The following is a 12,168-nucleotide window of genomic DNA, read 5'->3' on the forward strand; positions in this document are numbered from 1 at the left end:
AATCTTGAAAATCGGAGTGTTCGGGTTGGGATAGTTTCCTTGTAAGAAAATTTCTTGTTTTCTTAATGTTTTGGACAAAAAATTATATGATATATATTTATGTTATTGTTATCACTATGTTATTATTAATACAATTCAAACTACAAGTCTACAAGTATTAATAAATAAATTTCCACGTTTTACATACATAGACAAGAATGCGCAAAAATATCGAGCTTTTACAAAATTTAGTCAACAAAAATATTAGTCCTCATTAATATTTACCTTTTTGAAATTAACAATGGATATTGAGCTTAGAACTTAGAATAATTCAAAGAAACACACGTTTACTAAAGCACGCGCATTGACAATAGCGAACGAAATAATCTATCTTTGTCATAGGCATATTATGTCCACGACTTCGGTACCATGGTGCGAACGTGATTTTTTTGTCTTTGTCTTTGCAGAGTCGTAGGAGCTAAATAAAATTCAGAAGATAAAAAGGTAAATAAATTTGTAGCTGTCTAAGAAACCAACGTAATAAAAAAAATTCGAAAGCAACTTTTCATTATTTTAAATAATCAATCGAATAGTATAGAAAAAACATTGTTTTAGTTTTGTTAAATCATTAAAATTAACGATTAAAAATTTGATTTTGTTATAACTTTCTTATTAAAAATTAAAAAATATGTCTATTTCTCTGGAAAGAAAAGTTACATTTTTTTAGAGCAGATTGAAAAAAAAAATTACAAAATTCATTCATTTTTCTGTTTCTTATGATTTTTTTAAAATTCTGAAATCTTCCCTTAACTTCTAGCCTCCCTAACTCTGTTAATTTTAATAGTACGAGAAAAAATCAAGAGGCTATTTTTATGTAGAAATGTATGCTTTATAACTTTCATGACTTTCATGACTTTTTTTCTAGCTCTTACCCTTTTTGAGTTATCTTGAAAAACCCCTTTGTTTTATCTTTTTTCACCCGTGGCCGGGGGTTAAACAAAAAATTACTCTCACTTATTGTTATAATATACCTTAAACTAACTCATATCAAAAATTCAGCCAAGTTGACGAAATTTCGATTTAAAGGCTTGTTTAATTGGACTATGTAGTGTGGTGTGCGCTCTCCCTAATTAGGCCAGGAAATATAGAATTGGACGCGACTTTTTGTTTCGGCAAGCTGAATTTATCACTATAGATGCTAAATATTATGTAGTACAATAACATATTAGTTTCCACAGTCATAAAAATGGGGGGAAGATTGTTATTGTATAATTTTTATGTAAATTCACGTTTTTTTTTCGTCTTCAAAAACCTACAAAACTCCAGCGTCAAAAATATTGATTAGATCAAAAGTTATAAACAGAAGAAGTTTATTTATGACTTAAACATTTATAAACTGCGTTATTATTACCAGAACGTTTTGTCATCGCATTCTCTCGTTACTTATCATTGTCTAATAACTCACACGAAATCTGGAATCGGTAAGTTGGATAGTTTACAAGTTTATGGCCTTATAAACAAATTACCTAACTAATTATTAGTCTGGACGATCCCGAGGATCTTCAACAATCGCATAGGGTAGATTTCATAACAATACATTGAAATCTATCATTTTTTTTAATTTGCAACCTGGAATTTTTTTTTAATTTTTAATCTTAGTTGCAAAATGAAATATAGGACGCACGAGCGTGATATAGTTATATATTATTACATATTCGGAAAGCTTATGAAAAGAGCTTTAAGTTAAAAAAAATCGTCAAAATTAGTTGAAAAACAACGGAGTTAAAAGACTGTGAAATATAATATTTTCAAGCGAATTTCCATTATTTAACGGCAGGACTATGAATATTATCGTCATTTTCTTCGGACTCGCTGTCGTTTGCTTCCCCCACCCTTCTGCCGCGCCACGGTTCGCCGAACATCAAGCGACCCACTGACTGTTGATAATATTTCTTATGCACTTAACATACTTCCACAAATAAAATATTTTCTTTTTGCCGCTACCAACCTAATTTGTTTAACAATAGGCCGTCAACTTTGACAGTCTGTAACGCCGTTGTTTTTCAACGAATCTGGACGATTTTTTTTAACTTAATGCTCTTTTCATAAGCTTTCCGAATATGTAATAATATATCGTATATTTTATTTTGCAACTAGGGCTAAAAAATAAAAAAAAAATCCAGGTTGCAAATTTGATATTAAAGAAAAATTATAGATTTGAATGTACTATTATGAAATCTACTATGAAAAAAATCAGTGCGATTGTGGAAGATCCTCGGGATCGTCTAAACTAATAATTAGTTAATTTGTTTATAAGGCCATAACTTGTAAACTATTCAACATGCCCATTTCAGATTTCGTGTGAGTTATTAGACAGTGATAAGGAATTAGAGGATGCGATGCGAACGTTCTGGTAATAATAACGCAGTTTATAAATGTTTAATTCAAAAGTCATAAATAAACTTCTTTTGTTTATAACTTTTGATCTAATCAATATTTTTTGACACTCGGGGGTAGTTTTGTAGGTCTTTTGAAAACGAAAAAAAATTACATTACTGTTTTCTCGTGGAAATGAACGGAAAAAAGGTATAAGCGAAAAACGTAAATTTACGTCAAAATTATACAATTAACCACCCTGTAAACAATCTTGGCCCCATTTTTATGACTGTGGAAACTAATATGTTATTGTACATAGTATTTAGCATCTATAGTGATAAATTCAACTTGTCGAAAGAAAAAGTCGCGAAATGGCCATTTCCCAGCTTATTTTCTGGCCTATAATAACTTCAAAAGACGGGCATAGATCGACTCGTGCGTCATGCGCCAACGCTGTACATAAAACGGCCCGATAAAGAAATAAAACAAAGATGCATTATATTTGACACAAGGAAGACTTTTATAGGGTTTGATTTAATATATACATAGTGAATAAAAATACTGTACCCGAAATGAGCCACATCTCGACAATTTTCAACTCTGGGTCTTAATAAACGGTTATCTAATCTCGTTTGGGCCTTTTTCATTGGTGTATCCATTCTTCTAATTGCAGCTCTTAAATCTTTCATCAGGTCCTCGACATCTGCTAGTCTTCGAAGAACCTAATTAAAATTTAAGGGGTGAAAATATATGTATGTAAAAAAAACTAGCTAATTAAGCAACTATCAACTATCAATATGACTAGAATTTGCTGCACGGCGTCAGTCATGTTAGTTTAGTTCGTAATATGTGTATAAAATATTTCGCATTTGTGTAATTCAGCCGTTTTTGAAAAAATCCAGACCGCAGAATCCCGTTAGTTTGTAATATGAATGGTAAAAGATACAAATTTATGGTTTTCACTATTTATTAGGAAATTACATAGCCGCACAAAAAATAAATCCAAACTCAAGAGCCACATATCATTTGCGAAGGAATTCCATGCGCTGAACACGATCTAGCAGTAAAAATTCATGACTTGCCGATGAATTTCGGAGAAAAGTGAAATTACTTATTGGGTGAAAACGCCCAAAAATGGGTTAAAACTGATTTTTTCCTAAATTTTGTTCAGATATATCATTTTCGTAGTAGGTATTTTAAGTCGCTATACACGATGCCATTAGTAAAATTTACCCAAGATCTCGGTATTTCTCAGAAAACCCACTACATTTGTGTGAAAATTCGCCCGAATACAGGTATGAGTAAAAAGTGATTTGGCCATAAATTTGTACTAAATATATCGTTTTCGTAGTATTTTGGTCAGTTTTCTGAGAAATATCGAGGTCAAAATAGCATGGCTTTGTAGCCACAGACAGGCAGTGACATAGTAAGCTGAAATTACTATGAAAGCACGACTAGTGTCACACTAAGCGAAACAAATTTTTTAGCTAACGATACTGAGGGGAACAATTACACATTACAATTATTACAATTACATTCCCAATATAGGCAAGACATAGACCGGTTTCGAATTTATTCTCATCAAAATGCCATAGGTGTGATGACCGACGAACGATTTAATTATTTAGGTGTCCATCTACCGACCTGCTTTGAGTATGGGTGATCTACATACTATGTCATCTTACTAATCTCTAGCTACTATGACCGTATAAGTAGCGTCACACTAGGCGAAATTAACTTTATAACTAATAATATTATGAGAGAGTAGAAGACCATGACACATTCTTACTAAAAACTAGTGCGACCTTGTCTACACAGGTTTTTTTTTTTCTAAAATCAATCTGCATTGCTATGGAACAATAGAGTTTGATTGGGTCAACCCTAGTTTATAAAATAGTCTTTTTTAGCAAAAAGGGTTCATAAATAATTAAAGAAAAAGCGACTATGCCACAGACAATTTAGAAAATTGTCGTTATAACAAATTTCATTTACGTTAATACAATTTTGTTAAAACTGTTCGTTTGCTATACCTGTAACAATTCATATTCCAATTTTTTTGTAACTTCTTCAGTGCAAGCAATGCGTTTTGCTAGAGCCAGTTCCACTTTATCGGCTTGAGTTCGTAAATCTCTCGCAGCGTTATTTAAAATTGCATCCAGGGTACCCCTAAGAGTAACTGAACGCTGTCTGGTTGCTTCCCCCTCTAGTAAGGTCTCTCTGGTAAAATGTTCCCAATAATCCGTGGATGATTGTCTAAACAATAAAAGTAGAGGTTATTTATAATTCCTATTTTTTATATAGCGCGGCATAAGAGCCTCCCTGATTTCGGGTTGGTCTTTCTGTAACAGGAAGACATACCATATTTTTAGTTATTATGAATTGGATGGGTATGATGCTTTTACTATCGAAAAGCACATCAAAAGAAGCGAATATCCTCCAAAATGTTCCAGCAAACGCTGTTCTAATCACCGAAGTTCATTTATTTTAAAGCAATCAATTAAAGTTTTGAGAGAATTGTTTCCAGGGCAATTAATTACACATTAACGTTGGATGGACCTCCCTCCTTGTGACTTTCGTTCTCTGAGACTGTGTAAAACTCAATTATTTACCGAACGCCAATAACCAATGATGAACAAAAATCTGCTACACATCAAGAAATTGAGGTAGTCTCATAAGAAATGATTCGTCAAGTGATGCAAAACTTCAGAAATTGGCTACAAATGTGTATCAACAATAAAGGTCACCATTTGGATGAAATTATTTTCAATATCGCATTTATTTACTTTGGCTTCTTTATTAACGTTTAAAATCTGGGAAGTTGTATGTATGTACATACGTGCGTTAACATAAAAGCTAATATGGCAGCATCATATCACTTTGGAGTGCACTGATAACGAAATAAGGATATAATCAATTGATTTAAGAGATTCCAAAACATTTTGTATAAATATAGAGATACGAGTACATGGGTATGTTGTGTTATATGAATCAGTTTACTAAATATTACTAAGATTCAATTTTAACTTACCCTTCGGGAAAAATTACAGAGCCTGGCTTGAATAACAATATAGTAGATCCGCAATTTAAGGCCATGTTGATACTGTCAATTTCATGGGCAACAGTTTTATCGCTCCAGTCCATTTCTAATTTTTGTTTTGCAGTTTTATCTTCTAACAACTGTTTTTCAACGTCTTTAAGAGTTCGGTTGAATATGTCTCGTATTTCCGAACACAATGCTAACTCCTTGATTAGTTCATCTTCGACTTCATCGCGGACTAGTTCTGCATCCATTCGACCAGTACGTCTTTCTAGGCATTCTCCAGCTAAAAAATGTATATGTATTTAACAGATTATTTCTCTGTTCACAGAAAAAAACAAGAGAAAAATGTTTGTCTAAAAATTACTAAGCATTCTACCGGTAGGTACTGCCCTTCAAAAATTGTATAAGTCTTTCGTTCTCAGGGAATACTTACAAGCCAGAGGAGGTACCTATTCAAGAAGCACCACCGTTGATGAACAAAAATCTAATACACAAGAAATTGAGGCAGATCCATAAGAAATGATTTGTCACTGATGCAAACCTTAAGAAATCGGCTACAAATGTATGCAGTTTTTCATGTTTTAATGTTTCCTACTCCAATTTACCATTTATTAATTTTTTATAAACATTTTTATGCAAAAAACGCATTTTTTTAGTTTTTTGCTTATAAAACCTAAACTAAGGAAGTAATATGAATGCTATACAGAGACCAATTTGTAGAGAACTGAAATATGAATAAAACGAGAGGTCGATCAATTCGATCCGATAATTAGAAACGCAGAAAACCCGGAAAAATCGGAAAAAACGTTTTTAATTCATTACTCCGGCGTTTTTTAAGTTGTAGAATTGATCCTGTGCACAAATACTTGAAATTTGATGGTTGTATTTTATTTAGAAATATTGACAGCAACCTACTAGATAATGTATCAATAGGAATAGTATCAATAAAAATACATAAGTTGCAATAAAATGTTTTATTTTTTTCCTCAAAAATGGTGCATCCTAAGAAAAAATTGAAGGAACCAATTTCATTCAGAATTGATGGCGGATTTCTAAAAAAATATTAAAACGGGAAAAAATCAGTGGCGTTCCATTTTTTTATTAAAAGTTGTAGCATTCTCGCACGAACTTCACTGGTGCAAGTAGAAATATTCGGATCACCCTACAAAATGTACATTTATCGTTTCAAAGCGTTTTTCAGGTCTCTAATCAATATCTTTAAAACTCTTTGAAATAATTAATAAAAATAAATAAAAAATTTAAATTTAAACACTGTATCTCGGAAACGACCTACGTTTATATGAACCTTTTTTTAACGAAATAACGTCGGCAATCACCTCCTACAATATTTCGCACTTATTTACAAACACCCTTTGTATCCACTGCCCCTCATCTCCCGATATTCCCCCACTATTTGACCGCGTACGCGCGCTCGGCCGTCTTTGAGCAATTTTTCACCTATTTCGCATCATTTTATCGGAAAATTAGAATATACGTTTTGTAGTATTATACTAAACTTCTACTTTTAAAATCCGACTTAAAAATTAATATCGGACCACCTCTAACGCATGCAGAAAATTTACAAAATAGTGCAAAAAATTGAAATTGTGCCAAAACTAATTGTCCTACAGTGTCTGCTTTGTGCACATTTAAAGTACATATAAATCACTACTTTTGTGCACAGAATCAGCTCTACAACTTAAAAATGGCGGAGAAATGATTTTTCCGGGTTTTCTTCGTTACTAATTATCCGATCGACCTCTCGTTTTATTCGCAGGTATATCATCCAGTTTGCTTTGTTAGTTTAGGTTTTATAAGCAAAAAACTAAAAAAAATGCGTTTTTGCATAAAATTGTTTATAAAAAATTAATTAATGGTAAATTGGAGTGGGAAATATATAAGAATATTATACCTACAGACTGTCTTTTATATGATGGCACAGTCCGTTTGCTACTAATATTTTTGTCACAAAATTACTCATTTAATGCTCTATTGATTGGCCTATTTAAGTAGTTAGACAAGCGAAGTTGAAAAATTGAAAATTGGTACAATGCAGTTACTTCATAGTATGTATATGCAAAAATTGAGCAAAATTTAATCAGTGCGTCGTATTATTACCAGCATCATGCATACAGAAAAATGAGTACTTATCAACTTTTTCGTGTATATTTGAAATAATCGTGTTGAAAAATCATAGCAAGACTTATTAGTTATTTTTTTTCTCTAACAGTGCATTTTTTTTTAATAATGCTCAATCAAGTCGAATAATAAAAACTTTGATTGGAAAGGTCTACGCATATTTGTAAGATTCATTTTGAGGTCAGTTTGTGTTGAAACCTCTCAGTAGTAGTTCTAATTCTAAAGCCACTTGCTAGATAAATCAAGTTTAAATTCCGTATTAGTATCTCATAAACTCGTAAAGCTTCTTTATGTTGTATATTTCCTAAAATAATAAATTATCTGTTTCTGCATGCAGCGTTATGGAAACAAAATTTATAGAAGTTATCGCAAACAAACTTTTGATCGTTTGTTAGCAAGTGCAACTTTTTTTTCTAATTTCTCTCACGTCTTCTGAAATGCCAGTGATATCAAGTGAAGAACGGTTCACGCTATATGTAATTAGATACTATGAGTGAATTGCATGATTTGACTAAGAGTGAATTGCACACTCATTCCAGAAGGCCGTTAAACTCTTAGGAAACGTTTAAAAAAAATTGTTATTCTTGTGAGTGTAGCTGCAAGTAGAATTTATAATTGAGTTTGTTACAGTTATAATTTCCGCTTAACAGTGAAAAATAAATAAATAAATAAATACCGATAGATTCAGGCCAAGTTAAAACTGAACTGGCTTGCTTTAATCTACGTCTTTGCTCTTCCATAAAATAAATCTCTTCAGATGCAGCTGCTATTGCCCGTTCTAGTTCACATTTCCATCGATGAATTTCTAGCTCTCTTTGATTCAGTTTCTTCGTATTGTCTTCCTGGGTTGCAGTTACGTCCGCCTGCGATTGTTCTAGACATTGTCGGCCATTCCAATCGACGCTGCACAACAATATTTAAATAAAAATTATTGTCTAATATTTATGACCTGTTCAATGGAAGAAGAAAACAATGTAATTATAAGGGAATTTCATTTCAAAAAGTAAACTGCATTTAATAAGTACCTACTGTATGTACGTACATAATTCAGTTTTAAGTTTCAGTTTTTTATATCTTCTGCCAACAATGTACCTACCAGTTCTTTAACATTATCATTGTTCTAACTCATTGTTCTCTCAAAGCAACTTTGATCTCCAAATAGAATAGGAGTTACATGAGAAAAAAATGCCTTTAAATAAAAGACATACAACACAAGTACGATATCTTCGTATTATTGAGTTCAACAAACCCTACCTCCAAAATCTATCTACTTCAAAAGTATCCGTGTATCCGACTTGCTACTGAGCAGATAACAACTTACTGATAAGAATTCGCGTCACCCGACATGTCCAAAAATTAAATTTGTTACTATTTGAAATGAATGAAACGAATTTGAAATGTGAACACAATCCGTACTTACAGGTTAGCTCTGTGCTGTTCTACGTTAGACATTTCCAAAATAACTTTATTGTGTGCTCGCCAATCACCTTCGCTGTATCTAGCTATAGAATACTTATCCACTACGGGTCTGGTGCCAGTTAAGCCACCTAGAGGACCCCAATCTACTCTTCCCGTAGCCCATGGCCCAATTGGTCCCATATTTCCAGTTTCTTCTAATGGCATAGAATCTTGGGGTTGTGGCAGATAACAGGGACCTCTAAAACGACGATATTCAGTAAAATATGGCAGTTGTGATGAAGTTATGGATAATTTCGATGTCTTTGGAGCAACTGAATTGTCTAAAAACCTTCCGACCTAATCGAATGTTATTTAAAAAAAACGAATTTTGGTGCGGCTTGAGCCGATTTCAAGCGAATGATCAATAATAACTACAGTTAATTCCTCGATAGCCCTTGGTTATGCCCTATACTTGACCCTCACGATAACCATACGTACGTCGCTAAAATGCAATTGGTTATCGGTTACGGTTATAAAGCGATGACAGAAACACAAGACACAAATTAATTTGTTTGTTGAGGTTATTTATTCATGCATATTGATTTGTGTTACCTACATGCGGAATTTCTTTATACATCTTGTACGGAATATTACTTAAATACTAAAGCAAGGAAGGAAAGATTATTCCCATTGTAACAAAGTGATTTTCCGACACCCCACATTTGTGTTCTTTTTATTTTATTTTATGAATAAATATGATGTACCGCACCGTCATTCATTTTTGGCATTTCAAACACCATCCGTCACCGCGCAGCCGATAGCTGGCAAATTCACACCGCGATGATAATCGTACGCCAGTCTTCTACCTGCCAGCGAAGGAATCAGTCGTGCCGAGCTCCAGCCTGCCGTCTAGCCAGCGATACGTCACCGCCTGAGTAAGAATTTTACAAGTCCCGCTTAGGAGAACTACGCAGCCGCTACCGAAACGTCACCAGGACCTAGGAATTAAGCCGCCGTCAGCGTTTTAGTTCACCACGAGGCATCGTAGAGACCAGTCCAGCCGTCAGCCGTTCCAGTAAGACCTACGTCACCAGGAAGGAATTGGTAAGATTTCACTAAGTCCAGCCTGAAGAAACTGCGCAGCCGCTAGGATTCGCCGTACGAATATAGCAGACAGGCTGTATTCAAAGGTTTAGTCTACCAGGAGCCGTCGTCGCATCCAGTCGAGCCACCAGCCGCCTTTCCCGAAGATACGTCACCGCTGGAAGTAGGTGAGAATTCTACAAGTCCAGTTTAGACGAACTGCGCAGCCGCCAATCCAAGACGAGGGACTTAGAAAATAAACGAAATTGGAGAAGTCAGTTCATCTCCAGCCGCCGTCAACACCAGTCCAGTCCGAAGACCGCTGCAGTAAGTTAGGTTCCGCGCATATTCAATGCGCAAGTCTCTTGAGGTGACAAGAGACCTGACGAGGTAATTGTACTGCAGAGTTAGTCCTGTTCCAGCGTTCCGACCGACCAGACGTGCCCAGGAAAGAAGTGAGTCAAAGTTAGGGAACATAGGTAAAGACTTGGCCGCTGTCCGTTTGTATTAATCATAGCTTCTCTTTTCAGTATCCGCCGTACCACGACAAGGAAAGGTGCACTGTTGTCTCTGTCCGGTGCACTGGACCTAAACTGCGAGTTCGGCTTATAGGATGTTGTCTCCCCCTTTTTCTGTCCTATGAGTTGAAACGCAGGTCGTACCGAACCGCCGACATACGACAAGGAAGGGTGCATTGTTGTCACTGTCCGATGCATTCGACCTAACTGCGCGCTCTGCTGATAGAATGTCGTGTCCCATTTCCTTTCTGTTCTATGAGTGGAGACGCAGGTCGTAGTTAATCTCGTTTCTCTTTCAGGTACGACGTGGTTGGGTGTACTGTTGTCTCTTTCCGGTACACTTAACCTAACTGCGCGTTCGGCTGATAGGATGTTGTCATCCTTTCCTCCCTTTCTGTCCTATGAGTTGAAACGCAGGTCGTAACTAATCCATCTTTCTTTCAGAGATTTTCTGCCAGCCGCCTGCCAGGATTGAGGAGCCCCGCTGTTACTGTTTTATTGCTTTTGTGTAAAGATAGTAGCCAAGTCTAGTCTATAGTTATTGATTGTAGCTTTGCTTTGCTAGATCGCTTCCTTCTTTCTGGTATCTGCACTACCGCTTACCGCCTTAACCGTTCCGCTAGCTCTGCTGTGCTTTGCTTTCGTCAGGTCACCGCTTAACACCGCACCGCCGTTACCGTTTTCCGTAGTCACCCTGTATATAACCATAACCGTTTAGCAATAGAGTAGAATAGTGTAAATAGGTAGAATTGGACTGAATAAATGTAAATATATTCCAATTGTGTGACTTTTATTCCTGTGTGAAGTCTAACTCTCTCTAGACCCTCTGGACATACCGTGTCTTCACTGTAGCCGCCCGCGTAGTGGTGTTTCTGCACTATAAACGGAAACTGGCGCCCGAGGTAACCGCCGTCGCTCAGGCGTCATAGTGACAATAGACGTCACAAATTTGGCGCCCGAGCAGGGACCTAAAAGAGAGAGTTAGTGAAGATTTGGAGATTCCGACCGTTTCCGAACCGTTCCGAACCCGGCCGAAGACGTCATAAGCCATCTGGACAACGCCAGAAGAAATTGGAGATCGAACCTAAGGATCAAGAGTGTTAGGACACGAGAAGCCTGCATTTTCGACCAGAAAGCCCGAACTCCGCCCGAACTTTTCCGAAAGTGCCCGAAGGAACCCGATCCGAACATATCCGTGTGGGGTATCGTTTTCATGGTAATTCGACCCCAGGAATCGATTGGTGACACTTGGAGTTGAATCCGATCAGCCGTTTCGAAGATAGGTCTGCCGTAGCGAAGTGGGAAGCCGAAACCGAGAAAAACCAGAAGCGACAATCCGTTTGTATCCCAAGACACCGTCCAGACCGTGTTTTACCGCCGTACCGGATTTTGCCCGGAGCTCTTGGCGACTCCGGTCGAAATTTTTACCAGGCGTGTGACCCCTCGTGGAATAGGTACTTGGGGGCGTAGAATCGATTGCCGTTGGTTTCATTTCGATCCGACGAACCGTTCTGGAAAACCGTTTACCAAACTCACAAATCTGAGTGAAATTTGGTGAAACCTGCCTTCGGCAATCCCTGACATTCCTGCTGACCATATATTAGAGACCGAACCCGCCACCCCGGATTTTACCCG

The 12,168-nt window shown here is 36.2% G+C and overlaps 1 protein-coding gene across 1 annotated transcript; it reads right to left on the reverse strand.

Moving 5' to 3' along the window:
* Positions 1 to 2,795: 2,795 nt before the first annotated feature.
* On the reverse strand, positions 2,796 to 11,241 carry LOC108913612 (tektin-4). Its single transcript, XM_023455745.1, has 8 exons — positions 11,137 to 11,241; positions 10,558 to 10,932; positions 9,799 to 9,863; positions 8,955 to 9,191; positions 8,211 to 8,437; positions 5,384 to 5,678; positions 4,386 to 4,608; positions 2,796 to 3,077 (listed from the first exon to the last, which is right to left on the reverse strand). The coding sequence occupies exons 1-8, from the start codon at positions 11,239 to 11,241 to the stop codon at positions 2,796 to 2,798; spliced, it is 1,809 nt and encodes a 602-aa protein (XP_023311513.1).
* Between the last annotated feature and the right edge of the window lie 927 nt (positions 11,242 to 12,168).

The sequence above is a fragment of the Anoplophora glabripennis genome, unplaced genomic scaffold (assembly GCF_000390285.2).
Source record: "Anoplophora glabripennis isolate ALB-LARVAE unplaced genomic scaffold, Agla_2.0 scaffold876, whole genome shotgun sequence".
Classification (NCBI taxonomy): Eukaryota; Metazoa; Arthropoda; class Insecta; order Coleoptera; family Cerambycidae; genus Anoplophora; species Anoplophora glabripennis.

Coding starts and splice junctions, on each gene's coding strand:
- LOC108913612 (XM_023455745.1), bottom strand. CDS start 11,241: ATGGTTATATACAGGGTGACTACGGAAAACGGTAACGGCGGTGCGGTG. Junction 5,679..8,210: donor AACTTGGCCTGAATCTATCG/GTATTTATTTAT, acceptor TACATTTTTTAG/CTGGAGAATGCCTAGAAAGA. Junction 3,078..4,385: donor TGGAATATGAATTGTTACAG/GTATAGCAAACG, acceptor AATTTTAATTAG/GTTCTTCGAAGACTAGCAGA.